We start from the raw sequence: 20269 nt of genomic DNA, 5'->3' as shown, positions 1-20269 counted from the left end.
CTTATCACAAATCCTTTTTTTTCTTTTAATCTTGAAATACCTTGCACCAAACCACGATTCCAAATTCTATGGACTTTGGTTGATGTTAAAAACAAATAACCTCTTCAAAGAATGCTTAAAAATGGCTTGAAAATTGCTCCAAGAATTTAGAGATCTCTCTAACTTTTGGACTGCAATTTTCAAAGGGCAAAGAGAAGGGAGTATGAAATTGGGGCTCAAAGCTGCATATATGGTCATGGAAATCCAAAAGGGCATAATGGTTATCTGTCAAAAGTCTAACAATCAAATTCATTGATTATGATTAAGCAATATAAAATAATAATCATTTTAATTTCAATTTTTTTATATTTATATTTTTTCCATCAATTCAAAATAACTTTCAAGAGTTAAAAGCAAAAACTAGTTGTTATTCCGAGGACTTGAGAATTAAAATAATATTAAACTTTGAGAAATGTTTACCATAACTCTGAAATAACTATATCACAATTGGGTAATAATATCTTCATGTAAAGTATTTTTATTAAATCATCCATAAAGTTAGCCTTAAATACTCGAAGGTAGTAATTTAGATTTTGAACAAGTTATTTAACAAATCAAATGAAGAAAAATTTACACAAAATACCTGAACAGCGGTAAAAATTATGTTTATCTTCATGTCATAAAATTATGAGTCTTAAATACATAAATAGACTGGTTGAGTGTATGGTCAAACTAAGTAACATTTTAATATACCTAAGGCTCTTATTCTATCTTTACATACAACCATTCAACTACTTGACTGAGGGCCTAATGTGTTTTGATCACAACCCATTTTGAGGCATGCATCACTTAGAACATTCATCAAAACACACATTAAAGCATGCAACTAAAAACACCCTTAAAACTTAATCTTCACATTCCCTCATCAGACATGACTTCTAGGAGATATTAATTTAACTTATCTAAGGCTGACCGCGCAGAAGTTGTGGCACGCTTGAATTTTCACATGAGTCCAATCGTCTTCATTTGGTGTCTTTAAATTCAATAGGATGAGCCATTTTATGCATTGATGAGGCAAGTGCCAAGAGAGATCATATATAGGTTATTGCTGGCTCTTTGAACCTCTTACTGAGCATGGGTCAATTATGGAATGGGTCCATTAATGCTCTAATGATTTCTTCATTTTCCCACAAGAGTCTTGCATGTTGTGATAACTGGCATTGCATTGACTTGCATGGAAGGGCCATGTTGGAACTATCTTCTCCATGCAAATACTTATGCTAAAGGTTCAACCCTTTGATTTTATGGACCACGTCTTTGATATATTGCTCAAGACATTTCAATGATGAACATCACATCACATATGGCCGAAGTATCTATCTAGCTAACATGATGAGCAGAGACACAAAATTCCTCAAGATTATGATAAAATTCTTTCATCTAGTTCACGCTTTATACAGAAGTAGGTAGCATTGCACATGTGATGTTCAAACGAGTTGCACAGCTCAATGTGACCATCTTACTGTCCTCAACATTTGGGTCCTCTTCACACACTGTAGAATACTCATATCGCCCCTACGCAGAGCTTCAAAATCCCCACACTCTCATCCACACCTTCTCCTCTACATCTTTGAAACATAATAAATGGGATGCTCTAATAGTTTCCTCAAGCATTGATAACATCTCTCCATGAAAGTTATCCTCATTGTTGTTAAATGGATGAGCCATTATCCCAATGCTACCTTTTTTATGAACAACAACATGGGCAGAAGGAATGCCAAAGGTTTTAACTGAAGCATTAATGACAAGGTTGAAGATGTGCATGGCACATGGTGCATGTCGTCTGGCACTAAACGTTGGGTTGACCCGCTTTATCTTGTTCGCAACCATTGCTATCATCCTTTTATTTGAAGAGGTGTCATCAGGTCATAGTGTAAACATACATAAACATATGATACATCTAAAATTGTATGTCTGACATAAAAGGGAAAGTATATTTTTAATGTTAACCTTGAGTCATAGGTCAAATTCTTCTAGGATCCGGACAATGATAGATACAGTATGTTTACCATTGTACTTGCCAAAAAGCTCTCATATGGTGAGTACTCATTCCTGATACACCCACTTTTCATCCACTCAATGAATGGTGATGCCTAAAGGGCCAGTACCATTCTTTACAATCCATGCGTGTGGAGTGGCAGGCACTCAGTCGGTACTATCCCATAGCTTCCTCAACCCTTGTGCAGCCATGCATTTAGATAATCCATGGCTTCATATAACTGTTGCATTCGGGAGTACTAAGTCCACCTATGTTGCATAGCACCACAGCTCCTTGATGTTTGGATTCAAATGATGTTCCAAGGGAGATCCGTAAAGAAAATGAAAAAAGCAATGTTGTCGTTTTCCTTGTCAGGATTAGGCTCCTTTAAAGGATGTCTTGGGAATGCCCCTCCATGAGGTTGGAAATATGTAGCACGGATTATTTCTGGCTGTTGCTTGTTGATAATGCCCTTTAGCTAGTCATACTATGAAAAAAGACTAGCTTTGAAATATCTTTGAAATATCTCCAAAAGGCAATAGTGCTAATGGCATCTTGCTGCTTGATCTCTTTCTACGTATTATGTGGGTTCTTTTCGCAACATAAGAGACATTTATAGTACCCAGAACTTAAAGGTGTGAGGTGGTATATGAAGACTGCCTTGTTTTATCGTTGATGACTCTGGGCACCACGACATGTTACGACATGGGTAGCCTAAAGACCTTGGGTCTCTGCCCTAGTTGTGATTGGGGCAGGACACTACTTTGAAATGGAGTCATACTTTTGATAACCATAACTAGGTGATCAACATTATATATTCAAGGGCATACTTTCTATGAATTCAATCCTACTAGCAGAACATATATGCATTATAATATAATATTTTAAGGACTACAAATAACCAACACAATGATAAATTACAAGAGGAGAGTAGGAATAAGAAAAACAAGGAGAAGAAGAAACAAAAGGAAATAGAAGAAGAAGGAGAAGGGAAATAGGAGGAAGAGGAGTAATAAAGAAGAAAAAGAATAAGAGAAGGAAGAGGATAATATAAGAGAACGAGGAAGAAGAATAATAAGAAAATAAGAGGTTAAGGATATGAGGAAGAGGAAGGAGAAGAGCAGTAGAAGAAGAATAAGAAATGGAAGAAGAAAAAATGGAGAAGGAATAGAAACAATAAGAAAGAAGAAAGAGAAGGGGGGAGGATAAAAAAGAGCAGAAGACCAAGAGGAAGAAGAAGAAAGAAGAAAGAGAAGGGGGGAGGAAAAAAAGGAGGTGAATAACAAGATGGAGAATAAAAAGGAGGAGAGAAGAGGATGAGGAGGAGAAGAAGAAGAAAGGGAATAAATAGAAGAATCGTAATACAAAAAGGAAAAGGATGAGAAGAAAAAGGGAGGGGAAAGGGGGAACGAGACGAACAAGAGAAAGAATCAGAAAGTGGAAGGAGGAGTCGAAGAAGAAGACGAAGAGGAAGGACTAGGAAGGAGGAAAAGAAAAAGAGGAAAAAGAAAGACAACGACGAAGGATGATCCGATAATAAGAGTCGGTGGAGGAAGTATAGGAAGGAAAATATGTTAATAAGAAGAACAAGTGAAGGAAATGGAGGAAGGATAAGGAGGAGAAGGAGGAGAAAAGAAAGAAGTGGAGATAGAGGAAGGAGAAGGAGCATAAGAAGAATAGATGGAGGGTAAAGAGGAAAAGAAAATAAAGAAGCGGAGATGGAGGAAGGAGGAGATTATGAAGAATAAGAATGAAAATAGGAAGACCAAAAACCAAGAGAACGATGAAGAAAGAAGAAAGAGACAAGATAAGGAGGAAATGGAGAAGAAAAAGAGGAAGAATAATAAAAGGGAAAGGAAGATGACAAGGAGGAGAAGAATAAGAAGACAAGGAGAAAAGAGGGGAAGGATGAGAAAAAGAGGAATAAGAATAAAAGGGAAAGAAAGATGACAAGGAGGAGAAGAAGAACAAGAGAAAGAGAAAAGAGGGGAAGGAGGAGAAAAAGATGAAGAAGTAGGAGGAGAAAAAGAAAAAGACGAAGAAGATGACAAATGAAGAAGAAAAGGCAAAGAATAAGGTCAATGAACAAACACGGAGGATGAAGGAGACGGAGGATAAGATGAAAAAAAAAAAAAAAAGAATACAAATAAGAACAGGAAGAAGAAGAATATGAATAATAAGAATAATAATAATAATAATAATAGGTAAGGAGCAGGAGTAGGAAGGAGACTGAGGAGAAGAAGGAAAAGTAAAAGAAGAATAATACAAATAAGAGGAAAAAGAATAATACTAATATGAAGAAGAACAATAATCATAGTAATAATAATATCAGGTAAGGACCAGGAGGAGGGAGGAGACCGAGGAGAAGAATAAGAAGAAGAAGAAGAGGAAGAAGAATTTGAATAATAAGAAGAAGATTAATAATATACAAATAATAACAATAAGAAAAAGAAAAAGAAAGAAGGAGAAGATGGAAGGAGGAGGAGAAGAAGAAGAAAGCAAATGAAGGGGAAGACAGAAGGAGTAGGAAGGAGACAGAGAAGAAGAAGTAGAGGAACAATTAATGAGAAGGGGGAAGGAGACAGAGTAGAAGACGTAGAGGAACAAATATGGAGAAGGGAGATGGAGACGGAGTAGAAGATGTAGAGAAACAAATATGGAGAAGGGGGAATGAGACAGAGTAGAATATGTAGATGAACAAATATGGAGAAGGGGGAATGAGACAGAGTAGAATATGTAGATGAACAAATATGGAGAAGGAGGAAGGATATGGAGGAATAGAAGAAAAACAAGGTAATGAACCAAGAAGGAGAAGACGGAAGTAGGAGGAGAATAATAAGAAGAATAAGAATAAAGAAGGTGAATAGGGAATGAGACGAAGGAGAAGAAGAATATGAAATAAGAAGGAGAAGAGCGGAGGAGGAAGGAGATGGAGGAAAAGAAAAAAGAAGCAGAAGACAAACCAAAAAGGATAAGATAGAAGGATATCGAGGAAGAGAATAAGAAGAAGCAGAAGACAAACAAAAAGAGATAAGATGGAAGGAGATGGAGGAGAAGAAGAGGTGGACGAAGTAGGATGAAAGACAAGGAGGAGGAGAAGAAGGAGATTAAAAAGGAGGAAGGAGACGGAGGGGGGTGAGGAGGAAGAAGGAGGTTGTAAAGGAGGGAGAAGAAAATAAACAGAGAAAGAAGGTTGAGGGTTACTGTGGACGAGGAAGGAAGAGGAGAATAAGAAGAGGAAGCGGAAGAAAAAGGAGAAGAGGAAACACGGAAGAAGGATACGACACAAAAAATAACTAGACAGTGAAGAACGAAGTAGAAGAAGAGGAGGAAGGAAGGAGGAGGAGGATAAGGAGGTTGGGTTAGAGGGAAAGGAGGAAGGGGGAGGTTAAGAAAAAGCGTTTAAGGTGGATGGGGAATGAGGAATAGAAGAAATAAATACAAAGGAGGGAGGACTCACACACTCACGTAGTTGCCCGTTCTCACATTGTCAAAAACCCTCACTGCCGATCAGATGAAGCTCTTACGCTCTTGTCACTTCCAACTTCGTTTACATTTCACAACCCAATTTTAACTCATATTACACATCAATTTTAATTACATATTACCTATGTAAAGATGTATGATGTCTTAATATCCATCGCTAGAGACACCGATGGATGCTGACATTGGAGATCAGTCCTGTACAAACACATGGATGCTTGAAACTTAAATTCCAATTCACTAAAGTCTGACCGGTAAATTTTTTAATCATGTTTTAAGCATATATATATTTATAAAGATGTTCCTGGTTAAAAAATAACCTAACCAGAGATCCTCTCCTTGATGAAGAAACATAAGTGGTAGGGTTTGTGAGATGAAATATCAGATGCTAAATAAAAGTTTATATCATTGTTTGGGGGTAATTACCTTATTCATAGCTACCAGGATCATTTTTTTGTGATAGTTCATTAAAATAAATATTTAAGCAATATTATTCTGTAGTGTTTATTTTGAAATATTTAAGTACAACAAATGAACTAGTGTAATATGAAGAGGTTAAAATATGTTGATCACTACTCTTAAAATTATCAGGGTAGACTAATACAGTATGAACCAAATGTTATGATATATGGCTGATTCTATGGCCATTAGTCTAGAAAAACTAGGACTAAATGGTGGTTATTATTAATAGAGTGAGTACACTGAAGTGATCTTTATGACTTTCTCAAGCATCAATGAGGTTAATCATGTCACGGTCACTTATGTAGACCATTGACTTGAGATTCTGTGGGTATCATCTGTATGGATGGCCATGTTTCAATTATGGCATACGAGTCTTTAACCATGGAACTCAAAGATCTCTTAGCTCATATATAGCAAAAAATAGACAAAGGTAATTGAGTGGCCAGTATGGGATCATCTATTTTTTGTTAATTGGATATTGAATGAAAGGACAAGATAGATCTAAACCCTAGACTAGGTTGTAGGGATGCTGAAGAAGACATTCTTTGATGATCCCGGATAAACATCAATTCTAACTCAATGATGAATTAGGGTTTGACGCCTATGAATACGGAAGGTCATTTCTGAATTGTGCCCAGACAAAGGATTATACATATGTGATAACCAATGATTGTAAATGTTCTCAAAAAGAGTTAAAATTTTACTCTTTATCATCTGGAGTACCAAGCGTAGATTGGTGTCCAAATGATGGAGGCTGAATCAATCGATTCTGTAACATTGATCCTTGATTGGTTAACATACATTTGTTATATTGATCCTTTAAATTAACTAAACTGATTGATCCATGGGACCTAGAAGATTATAAGAATTTGGGGATACATCTTATTCTTCAGGACTTTAATAAAAAGTTATGAAGTATGAGTAAGGATGTTCCCATTTTTGGTGCCAATGTAAGGCATACCTAGGCACCCCCTCCCATCATTTCGCCTTTCATTCACAATGCAGTTATTCCACTAGAGGTTTTCATGGTGCAAAAACTACAGATATACTAAATAAGATTTGGAGAAGATGAAGAAGATATCCAAAAGTCCAACAATTGTGTAAATATTTATAGAGGCCAAGCAATTGAATCGCGTGAAAGCACTGTCTAAGGAAGATAATAAAGGTTTTAAGAAACTCTCCAAAAGTAAATTTAATTTTGGTGCATCATAGAGATAAATTGAGACTTCATGTCATTGTATGTTGCATGAATAGGGTTTCCATGCATTAATCAAGGCATAAAACCCATGAATAGTATCAGATGCAAGCTCTAGAATGACATCCAAAAATTGATTTTGGACATTGTAGAGGGCATTTTGGGTGCCACCAATGGCCAGTATTAGCATCAGCTATAAGAACCACTAGAGACAATCTTTTACACCTTAGATGACTTGTTTTGATCCCCTTTGGTAGTTACAAGGCACGTAGATGGCCACCATACACCACTGCTTAGGGAAAGCCCATGGGGATGAGACAGCTACTCAGGGTCTGGAAACATCCATTCGCCTACCAACAACCCCGTGCACAATAAGGGCACGTGTCCATTAAGCAGCCAGGAGGTGTCCCCAAGTTAGGTATCAAATTTTGAAGCCTGGATAGCTATGAAGTGTCCTAAAGATTGGTTTACACCAAAATAGACTTGACCACCTCAAACTTAGGTTGATCCTATCATAGCAGGATTGACCAACCAACTTTGTTCGATCTGGTCTACTAGGCCATTGATAAACCAAAAACAGGTGTGAATTTTACAAATGTTTTTAACCCCTTGTCGTTGTTGATTTTAGCTTATATAATAAAATTTATAAAACCTCACTTAAGATGTATAATGATAAGTAAAGGTACCGTCCAAGGGAAGCTAGTAAAGAATCTAATTTGATGACCTGCTCAAGTAATTTGACCCTAATTAGATTAATTTATCTTCAATGAAGATCAAATCAACCTAATTAGACAATGAAGTTAGAAAGGGGGGTAGAAGAGATGAGAGGAATATAAGAAATTAGGGGCTCTGGATTGGCGTCTTTGATCCAAATAGAAGGGTAAAAGGGGTCGATTAGAGAGGTTGAGGGGAAAATTTTGATTTTGTTTGGTTGGTTTTTGAAGATTGGAAATTCAAAAGTAACTACACTATTAGATAATAAAAGGGGAAATTGAAGTTTTTTATAGTTTTTTTAATGTGCACTTGGAATAGCTTGGTAAATCTCTCAATCTCAGTAAGGGTTTGCATATTTTGCTCAAGCCTAGTGATTTAGAAGTTCAAACCAAGATCGAGAAGAACGAAGAAGTAATTTAACTAAAACATCATCCAAAATACACTAAAGTTCAAATATAAAGAAGAAAAAGGTACCAAATAGGTTGATCCAAGCTGGAGCTTCTCTCTGCCTTTCATCTGTGATAGAGCCACATCCATACTGAGCTCCCCCTTATGAAATTCAGCTTTTATACTTAGGTTAGATGGTATAAATTACCATTTTACCCCCATTTAGTAATTAATTTTTATCTATCAATGTAGGCTTTATCTGAATGATCCAACATATAGATAGAGACAAGAGGTCAAGACGAGCAAATCCATAAAAAAAATCATCTCAATCGGACTTCAGGATCAAAAGGTATGTATAAATAAATTTAAATCAATTTAGCCATTAGATTTAAATCCATTTATTTATTAATTTCCTTTTTAAACACGCAATGATGTGTGTTTTCTCATTGGCTGATGACTTTTGAACTTCAAATGGTGGCTTTGTTCTCGTTGCCCCATGTACCCCCTGGCCTGGAATCAAAAATAAAGAAAAAACAATAAAAAACAACATGATACAAAGCAATTTGCATGTACCTGTACGCTCTATATAATTTAAGCCAGTCATAAGCTTCCCCGTCCCGTGCATGCACTTGGCATGCACAACACGGGAGGTGAGCTTACCTGCCGGAGAGAGACTGGCCTGGAATTTTGCAATCCAGTCCCTCATAAAACGAGTGCATGCAAACGGACGCCACTCGGCAAATATTTGTGTATGTCTCCTTTTCACTATCTCTCTCATCATTCTTCTCATAGGAAGCATTAAAAATTGCTGATTAATTGCAATAAAACCCTGTAACTATTTAAATAATGTTTTTACACCTGCACACACGACCGCGAGCTGTTTAAAGGGCATACCTGCAAAAGAAATTTCAAAAAACCCTTTTGACTTTAGAAATTGCATTAAAACTCATATTCTTCATAAAAATATTGCCTTTTCCTATTTAAAAATCCATTTCTTCCTCAAATAAATACCAGAAAAATACAAACAAATCCTAAAAAATTCCAGAAAGTTCTATAAAATTCAGTAATTTATCCCTAGATTAATTAACCTCAAAACTAAATTTTAAACCTGCCATTTTGATTTAAAAATAATTATTTCAAGCTTAAATAAATCCCAGAATATTCATAAAATTAACAGAAATTAAGGAAAAATTAGAAATCACTTGGAAACATTAATTACATGTAAATATATGAAAAGAACCCCCAATTTAATATCGTTAAATGCATAAAATTGTGCTAAATTTCTTGAAATAAAGACCAAATTTAGGGTGTTACCCGTCATCTGATCTGACATGACTGTTGGATCTGCTATACAATCAGGTGAGATGGCAAGAATGACAATGTAGGGACCCTTATTTGAACCTTGGTACTACACTTTGACACAGGGCTGCACAACCACTATACTGCATGTTTGTTCTTATATAAATATTTATATATTTTTTATTTACCACATAGTGACAAAATATTTAATTAATCATATGAGACATATATTAGTTACGGAAAAATAAGTTGTTTCAAATTCTGAAAAAAATTAAGACAACCATAAAATAATTTAATTGACTATAATAAATCTAAATAAAAGTTATCGCAGGCTAATAAATTTATTTAATGTATTTTTATATTTTATATATAAAAGTCTTTTACCCTAATTTAAAGTGTCTAAAAACTTCAACATGATACACTTGTATTTGAATGGTCAATTATGGTATAACTATGTGTTAATATGCATAAGAGCGAGATGAGGAAAGCGTATGGGGGCCTAATGTAGTTATTGCTAAGTTTTGTCGATTGGTGTGATTGAATCTTGGGATTTAGTATCTAAGGTAATAAATATACACACCAACACATTGATATACCAACAATAGCTGAAGACATGTGCTAATACGCTATATTACACTATGTTTAGTTCATCGAGGAGCATTTTAAATCCCTATATTTTAAAATCATATTTATAGCACAAAGATAATGAACTTGAGCATGGGCCTACTTTGTTATAATACTAGGATTAAATTTTTCTTAGGTTGGGTGGGTGGATTCCACCCCAAGCCCACTTATCCATGTGGAGGATGCAAGGACTAGAGTATGGCACAAGGATGGCATAGAGAAACTGTATAATTTGATGGGGGTGTACTCTATAATTGTGCATAAATCTATTTCTATCATATAAAAAATAATTGCTCACAATAGACTCATTTGTTGGTGGGTGTATGATCCAAAATGCATGAGTATTGGGAAAAGAATCACGATTTGATATTATAAGTAATTTCATGCCCCATGATATGGGTTCTCCATAATATGTATTATGATTTGTTGGGGTATACTGATGGAAATCACAGTATGTACTATGATTTGTGGCCCGCAAGTAAATCACACATTCCATATCACATTCGATGCTAGTTCTTATAACATATACATTATATTCCATATGTGATGCTTATAATGAAATCCATAATTATATAATCAAACTGAGTAAATTATGATGAGCTCGCAAGATAAAGATCACTAGTCTTTAAGCACGCACTCTGAATATTTGGATGTGAATGTGAAGTCGAACGTCTCCGATGACGTCATAATTTTTTATTTTATTAATCTTACTTTTTGCTATTTAGTTCCTATGATTTTATTATTTTAATACATATTTATTTTTATGATTATTTATATGTCAAACCAATCAATTGGTATGAATTTTCCCAATGTCATATTCATTCAGAAAGGTCATGGTGCATGCTAATTGCCAATTCCCAACAATAGGAGCAAGATTATGTATGGAGGATAGCAAGTAAAAGTCATGAGTCAGGTTCAATGATGATATTATGAATGCTTTGCTCCTCGTAAAGGAGAATATTGACATATAGAACTCTTTTCCCTCTATCTGTTGGTTTGAGTTACATACAAGTAATAAAAACTGATATGATGCTTCATCTGTGATCATAGAGGATTCAGCTTCCACCAACTCAGCCCGAATTCTAAATAGTATCTCCTAGATAGATTTTATCTCATACTTTATGTATAAGAAATCCCTCATGTCTCCTAATTATTTCCTTTAATTTTTTCGATCAACATCATTCCATCAATTAACTATTTTCTCAGTTTTTATTCATGGGTTTTATTGATTAAAAATAAAGTTTAAGGGTTGAAAATATCTACGAAATACTCCTCTAAAATGGGCGGGAGTAGAATGACCAGTAAGTTGGATTATTGTCATAGTAAGGTGGTGATTTCTACCAGTGTGTCTCCTACAAAATTGAGAGGAACAAGAAATCTTGAGGCCAAGAGGACAATAATCCTTTGAGCATAAGTTCAATTCTTATATTAGACTTTAATCCTCTATGATAAGGTTTATATCCTAGTGTCACGTTGTAAAATCCTAAGCTAAGAGCAATGCTCAAATCTGACGCGTGTCAGCCTTAGTGATTGGAGTAGAGCACTTTTGCAGTGGAAGTGTTCGCAATAGCTTAAGATTTCATAGAAAGGGTTAGAAGGGAAGGTGGGGATGCAGCAATGTACATGAAAAGGGTCATTGCATTCATGCTGTAAAGAGGTTACATCGTAGTCATGGACATTACGTGGCGCGCCCCTCGGTAGCGTTGCTCATGCGCCTAGAGGCCCGTTGCTCCACCCACGCCTGCCAACCTTGTTACTACATGGGTGTCCCTGATCCGGGCGCTGCGTGCCCAAGGGCATGGCGCTCGGCCATCTGCCACCCCATCCCATCCTTGACGCTCCAAGCACCACCATCAACCGCGCTAACACCTATCGCATGCGATCCGCCTAGACGCGATCATGCTCGAGACGTCAAGCAGGATTTTGTGTGCCATGTGATTCTCGTGGGGGCGCCACTCGCCCATGCGATCTCGGCACTCTCTATGCACTAGTACCTTAGTCTCTTGCCATGATGTCTCCCTCCCTGTACACATAGTGCGCACTGTGCGCGATTGACCTGCACAACTCTGCGCAGAACACTGCAGCGCTACCGCCCAGCCCACGCGTCCCACAGGCGTGAGCTGCTTGGTGCCTGCGCACGCACTCTTGCCTACCCACGCACCCAGCATGCGCATAACTCCCCTGATCTGATGCGCTTTAGTGCCGATGGGCACATGCACCATGAGGGTGATGGCCTTAAAGATCAAGGTCGTACATCACCGACTGCAGTGCATTTTTGTAGCGTCACACTTAAGGACTCAAGTCTCCAAATCGTGAGTCCAATACACAGACATGTCCCCACAGTTAGTGCACATGCCTTTGTGCATGAATGTTGTATACTTTGTGGCCTTACACCAAGTTATAGATGTCAACTGGTGGATGAGACACAATCATTTGAGTTCAAATTGATACTATTAGACAGAGCAATGTTTTTGCATGTCTTTGAGATAAATTAATAATCCACAATGAAATATTTAAAATTATGCATAACAGATATCATAGCAACTTCAAAATTGATCCCTTTCTAAACAGGTTTTATGTTTGTTATGGATAAAATGCCCACAAAAGGGGCTCCAGACATTACTGCAAATTGTTGATGCCAAAAGCTTCTACTGATTAAATCCATCTGTCATTTATATAATATTGCAAGTGAAGTGAAATAAGATGAAAATTATCCTTAACTGGCATAGTATGAAGGTGTAATAATCTTCTTTCTCACATATTCTTATTTTCTTGCATGATCACTTATTTTACAAAGATATTTTTTTATTAGTTTTACCTCTTTTCTCTAATCATATTACAACTCACTTAATGTGGTTCTACTAGTATTTTATTTCCTATACGTCCCAGGTTATAATAACATAATAATACTGTTATTTTTTTATTTATCAGTGTCATCATAATATTATCATTTTTATCCTAGTACCATCACATCTTTAGTCCCGTCTATTTCATAACTCACATTTATGTCAAATATTCAACCTATTGGGAGATTGCATTTTTCATCACTATAAGCTTGCTGGAATTAACTACTTATCAATATTTTTTATTCTATCAAGATTTGAATAAACTAACCAAAACTAGTATTTTATTGTCATATTTGCTGTTGGGTTGATGATTTCAACGAGTGCAATGTTCTTTCATTTAATATTGGACATATAGATTATTCGATTAGTTAAATTTACTCAAATCCTCTTCCACATACTTTTTAATAATAAATATTATGACTTTGTCGAACTTAATTATTTAAAAACTATAACATCTGAAATAAAAATTTAACATCTTCATGAACCCTCAAGTTTAAACCCCTCAAGCGCCACCTTGATCTGAAATTAACAATATAAAATAAAATGAGTTACTCGTGGTATGTGCAATGGCTTATTTTTCCTAATAACTATCATATTATATACATAAGGGTTAAACAAATTTTTTTTAAAAAATTAAAATTACAATTTCATTATTTAGTTTCGAAAATTTCCTATAACGCAAATGATGATATTAAACTAAATTTTAATGAATTCTCATTTAATTTTGTTGGACTACATCTTTAATAAATATCTAAATGATTTAGTGAGTCATAAAAATATCATTTACTTTAGATTATTTTTAGGGCTGAATGGAATGGTTTTTCCAGTCTAATTTTTCTTAGTTTGAAGTCAAGTTGATAGCACAATTTAATCTAATATCTGAGAGATGGCCGTTTTAGGAATCGGAAATCATCTAACTTAACGTAAAAGTAAATATTAACAAAATTGAGGACCATTCTAAGAAATAAGTCCATTAGACTGATTTTTAATGCAGATATATTGATAACTTGATGGAAGATCAAGATAACATTGATTGCCTTATTTATCTAAGAATAGTCAAGCCTTCGTCCATGAAGTCAGACATTTATATTTAGAATATATGTCCGAATATTCTGAAACAACCTAGTATTGACTTGCAGTCAATTTTTTATATTTAATAATGATTTAAGTATATTCCATAAGTGATTGTCGGCAAATTTTATGAAAGGGAGTATTTGATTTTTTTGTGGGTCAGTTGAGAAATAATATGTTGAAACGACGGCAGACGCTCGTTAAATAATTTTACAAAAACCGAAACAGAATTGTGAGATCAGATATATATATCTCAATCCTTGAGTAAACCCGGGAAACTGCAATTCAATCAGTGAAGTCACAAATTTGTACCTAGTGCTCGGAAAAACATTGGAATTGTAAACATCAATCGAGGCTTCTTCTAAACTGATACGAAAGAGGAATATTTATGAGGAATGAAGTTCCTCGATTAGATAGATTTGAAATCGACTCACGGATCATTCACAACCAAGCTAATCGCATTCCGTCAGTAAAGACGGGATCACCAGGAGGATATTTTGGACTGGCCCTTCTCTTCCTCCTTTTTTGGTTATTGGTAAAGTATTCAATCAGATACTGAGAGGTAGGCCATTCTTGGCTTGTCTCTTGGCACTACGACGAAGCTTAATCTTTTGGCATATCTCGCTTCCTATCTATGCGATGACGTTAACTTTGCCTGTGTGACGTGCAAACGATGAGGTGGGTGCAATATGGAAAAAAATGACAACTGATATTCAACGCTAAGTTGAAAAAAATTGAACATTCCTCGTTCTGCCTAGGAACAAGACAGGCGTAGCCCACCTCTCAGCATCAATGGGAACGCATGCGTCATCATTAAAAATAGGGTTGAAAATAAGGCCAAGTCTTCAGTATACTGCAGGACGACCCATCCGAATGCCATGAGCCTGGTTGAGAATGCTCCGCAAGTCCTTTTCTACTTAACCTTAGAAGACAACGTCACCCCTCAACTACACGGCACTTCCATCTCAGCTTAGATATTGACTCAGGATAACTCTCACAATGTAAATAATATCCATGAATTTTCCCGTCAGAACTATGATGTAATATAGAATTGATACAGAAGCCACTCCGAAGATTCCTCCGTCTCCCTGTCCAACCCAATTTTTTAACAAATTAATGTCCAATTTTTTGATAAAAATAATGACGTTTAAATATCTCGTCACCACCTATCTGACCGCCTGCCCTTACATTGTGGTTGTCAAGGAAAAGTAGCAATCCCTGAGCCTAGTTTCCTTGCAGCGATGAAAAGATATGAAGAACAACCCATAGGACTCACGATCTTAAGTTTCGTCGGCAATAACTCTGAGACATTGAGTTATTGAATTGAAATAGGCCGTGCTTTTGATAAAAGAGAGCCGCAGTGCAAAATCACTGAAAAATTCTTCGGAATTATACGTCTATATGGAATTAAGATTGAAATAAATAGAGATAAGAAAGAACAAACACTATTTCTTGGAAACATTCATATAATCAATTGCTTGAGTTTTCTAGTCAATAGAATTTACACAATATAACAAAATCAAAATGTGACGTCCGGGTATTTAATATCTTTCCGAGTTAGTTCAGAATGGGGATGAAGATTAAAATTAGAAATTCGGGCCACAGGGAGGAAGACTTTTTCTCCTTGCATGGAGCAAAAGGCAGACATCAAATCTTTCAGCTCGATGGGGAAACCTTCGACGATGCTGCAGCCGCGCTTCGCCGGCGTTCTTCTCTTGTTCGTATCAAGCGCAAGCGGCTTCAACGACACTCTCCGTTCCTCGGAGAAGATCTTCAACGGGCAATCTCTCATCTCTGCGAATAACAAGTTCACACTGGGCTTCTTCTCTCCGCCCAACTCCAACAAGACGTATCTAGGCATCTGGTTCACCGTCGACCCCACCAAAACAACGGTCTGGGTCGCCAACAGAGAAATCCCACTCAACAAAAACTCCGGCTTTCTCGGTATCGATCAAAGCAACAGGCCTTTTCTCTTCAACGGCAGTGATGCGATATGGGTAGCAGGACAGAGAACGGAGTCCGACGTTGTTCTTCAGCTTCTTGATAACGGCAATTTGGTGTTGAAAAGCTCTCATGGTGCTATCATCTGGCAGAGCTTTGATTATCCGACGGATACCTTGCTGCCAGAGATGAAGATCGGGGTGAACAGAAGAACAGGCAGAGTTCTCAACCTAACTTCTTGGGCTGGCGAGGATGACCCGGGTCAAGGTCCGTATTCATACTCTCTGGACACTCGCGGCGTAATTCAGCCTTTACTTGCAAAACAATCCTCAATAATTTACAGAAGCGGGCCGTGGACTGGAAATGGATGGAGCGGAAATCATAGGATGGGTACTTTCAGGAACTATACGTTCAACCTACAGGAAAACCAAGAAGAGGTGTTCTACCAGTACAACGTAACCCAGAGCTGGACTCTTGCCAGGTTAATCGTGGGCACTTCAGGGTGGCTCAAACGTTTCGAATGGGATTATAAGGAGAAAAAATGGTTTGAGCTTTGGAGTAATATGGATTCCAAGTGTGATGAGTTTGGAACCTGCCGTGCGAATGGATTATGTAGTGAGGATGGGGTGCCTTGCAAATGCTTACCAGGATATAGACCCAAGAGTAAGGAGGAATGGGATGCCCAGAATTGGAATGGAGGCTGTGAAAAGATGATAGTGAATAATTGCACTGGAGGGGATAAATTCCAGCCAGTGTATAAGATCAAGTTACCCGACACGGTTAATGCAACAAAGAATGATGATTTGAATGTTGAAGAGTGTGAGAGGCTGTGCTTGAAGAACTGCGGTTGTACGGCTTATGCGCAAGCGTTTCAGAACGGAACCCGTTGTATAGTCTGGATTGGGGACTTGACGGATTCCAGGACGTTTACTGAAGACGGCCAAATTCTGTTTGTGCGGGTAGCCCCACATGAATACGTTTCGCCCCCTTCTCAAGGTACGTGATTCGATTATTTTTCTTCGTTCAATATTAATTCTTTATGATTGTACATCTCTAGCGTTCTTCCTCAGATGAAATCGATGTTTTCGTTTTTTTTTGGATGTTCTCTTTGGAGTAGAAATACGGATAATTGACAAATAATGGGCTAATGGTTTTTCTCTATGATTGAAAATAGGATATTTGTTGAGTTAAGAGAAAGAGATAGGAGATAAAGAATGCAGAAGAAAGTAGAAGGAGAAGAAGACAGCAACTTACAATCCTGGAGTGAAGGAAGAATGAATAACCAGGAAGAAATAGAAGGCAGAGGAGAAAGGGAGGCTGCGGAAGAACTGTAATGTTTCCATACTATTGCAAAAGCGTTCTTACGTGCACATAAGTTGTTTTTCCACTACATGGGACCCACAGTTGACTGAGTTCACAACAATAATATAAAATTGAATATAGAAGCCATTTACAAAGTAAATTGATCCTCTGCAGTCAAGGAGATACCCAAAAAGCTATACTCTCACTGGGCCTGCTGTCGTTCCAAAAAGCTAGATATTTCTAGATAATCATTACTAAGAAAATCTGGCCATCTAATAGAATATTTTGGCGTTGTTGTGCGATTCCTCCAGGAACACCCCATATAAGTATAAGCGCTCGAATTATCAGCATCACGCTGGGTGCAACTCTGGCATTGTTTACGGTCATTGTATGCTCGCATTTTAGTTGGCGGAAAAGATTTCAGAAGACAAGCATCGGTGCTGAACATGGTAAGATAAAAATATTATCAACTTTCATTAATTATCATCTTTGGTGAAGCCAAAAGTTTTCATCTTTGGACGCGGATAACGCGGCACTTGAATTCATGGATTCATGTGTTTCTTTCAGGTTCAGGGGTTCAAATGGCCGATATTCTGCTGGACAAGGATAGTGAGCTGCCCCTCTTGAAATTTAGAGTACTTTTATCAGCTACCAACAACTTTGCAATGAGATACAAGGTTGGCGGAGGGGGATTCGGGGATGTATTCAAGGTCAAATCTAGTTATTTTTATTCACATATTTTCCTATGTGAGTCTTGAGATCCCATTCAAGTCACGCAACCCATGCCTGGGATTTTCAGGCAGTGCTGGAAGACGGCCAGATAGTGGCTGTGAAAAAACTTTCTTCTATGTCTAGACAAAGGATTACGGAGTTTGCCACTGAAGTCAAACTCATCGCCAGACTTCAGCACAGGAACCTTGTAAGGCTTCTTGGTTGCTGCATTGAAGGAGAAGAAAGGCTCTTAATCTACGGGTATATGGCCAATGGAAGCTTGGACCTATTCATCTTCGGTTAGATGCCTGTCTCGCAAATGAAAAGAATAAAATGATGGGCAACTTAATAATTACGACGACTAAATTCCTCTTTATGTTTTCAAAAAATTATGCAGGTGATAGAAGAAAAAGGTTGTTGTTGGACTGGAAACAGCGCCTAAAAATACTGCTCGGCGTTGCACGGGGGCTACTGTACCTCCACCAAGATTCGCGCCTCAGAGTTATACACAGGGATCTCAAGGCGGCTAACGTGCTCTTGGACGAGGAGATGAATCCCAAGATCTCAGACTTTGGCACGGCCAGGATCTTTGAGCGAGAACAGATGGAGCACAACACCATGACAATAGTCGGCACCAAGTTCGTTGTCTTCCCTGGAATTTAATTTTATCTAAAATATTTCTATTATATTTTTGTCGTAGACAATTTTTTTTGCTACTATTAAATTTTTTCTACTATTTATAGATGGCATGTTGATGAGCCTAAGAGTTATTTGATAAATCTCATAGGGGGTACATGAGCCCGGAGTACCTCATGACGGGCAACTTCTCCGAGAAGTCGGACATATTCAGCTTCGGGGTTTTGATGTTGGAAGTCATGAGCGGAAGGAGAAACCAGATGAACTCTTTGACGACTCCCCGAATGGAGCTTCTAGCAAATGTAAGTGCAACGCAACTAATTTTTATTCATTTTATTACCTTCATTTTTGCATCTGTTTTAATTTTTTCCATGTTTTCCCCTTTTAAGTTTTATTTACCTGTTTTGTATTTTCTTTTTTACTTTTCATGTAATCTTATTTTCTGTTGCTAATTTTGCTATAACTACCTAGGTAGTTTAAAAAAAGTCATTAGAACACTATTAGAGGTCTAACATCGAGGGGGTTATTTTCTTAGGCGTGGAGTTTATGGGCTGAGAACCAGTGCGAGGTACTGCTGGACAGTGTGCTCGGTCGACCAGCTGAGCTTTCAGATGTGCAAAGGTTCATAAAGGTTGCGCTTCTATGCGTTCAGGAGTGCCCGGAGAGCAGACCCACCATGTTACAAGTAGTATTTATGATGGCAAACGATACAGCTGAGATCCCACCACCGGAAAAGCCCGGTTTCTTTTATCCCTGTAACGTTATGGAAGCCTCTCGCTGGTTCACCGACGTAGGTGACTCATCTCCATCAAGGGATTTTACTATAACATGCATTGAAGGCCGGTAAGTTGGATGTGGTCAATGCATAGCGGAAAAACCTATTCCAAACAGAAGTGACGAATTCTCGATTTGGATGTACAGCTCTTACGTCGAGTATATTTTACTTACTTTTTCGTCTTTTTGGGAATCAAGTTTTAGTCTTGATTTGTCATGGGTTAACCTACAAAATTTACTTTTCCGAAGCTGATTTAGACATTTTAACATCTTTCTAGGAATCAAATTTTACTTTTAATATTTCAAGTATTGTGATGAAAATGTTACTTTCTCAAGTGTAGTTACGTCGCTTTGGTTATCTGTCTGGGAGTCGAATCTTATGATTGCTATCGTCTTTCCCTTGTCAGCGAGAAAAAATAAATTAGTTTCATGAAACGATAAGAGTCGCCCTTTACTTTTCTCTTGAAGCGGATGCATTACTCAGTTAAGATATCATCCACGTTACATTTTTATATATTTTTTAAATGAAAGATTGCTTATTGTGCTGCTACAACGTTCAATCTTTTATGCATTTCAAGATGAGTTAATTTTAACTAATATGCACCGATTGGTTAGATTCGAGCATGCTTGCGAAGTAGGTCATCGCTATGAACTCAATCTCCATTTACCTTTTTTTTCTCATCGATTGTAGATGCATTGTGGTATGAACTTTAATTTTAACTCTATGTTTCAATCATCTATTCGATATCTTGCTAAACTTCATCCTTCTCTTAGTGTCAACATCTGTAGTTCTAGACCTGCGAAAAT

General features: G+C 37.1%; 1 protein-coding gene across 1 annotated transcript; it reads left to right on the top strand.

Annotated features, from left to right (window-relative positions):
• The first annotated feature begins 15653 nt into the window (after nt 1–15653).
• LOC144707651 (receptor-like serine/threonine-protein kinase SD1-8) lies at nt 15654–19679 on the top strand. The gene is made up of 7 exons (XM_078580876.1): nt 15654–17035; nt 17653–17790; nt 17909–18051; nt 18141–18351; nt 18450–18690; nt 18840–18990; nt 19224–19679. Exons 1-7 carry the CDS (start codon nt 15727–15729, stop codon nt 19533–19535), a joined length of 2505 nt encoding a protein of 834 aa, XP_078437002.1. The 5' UTR covers nt 15654–15726; the 3' UTR covers nt 19536–19679.
• Nucleotides 19680–20269: the final 590 nt, after the last annotated feature.

This window comes from Wolffia australiana, chromosome 9 (assembly GCF_029677425.1).
Source record: "Wolffia australiana isolate 7733 chromosome 9, ASM2967742v1".
NCBI lineage: Eukaryota > Viridiplantae > Streptophyta > Magnoliopsida > Alismatales > Araceae > Wolffia > Wolffia australiana.
The sequence above is the reverse complement of the archived record's forward strand: the minus strand, read 5'-3'. Positions and strand labels throughout refer to the sequence as shown.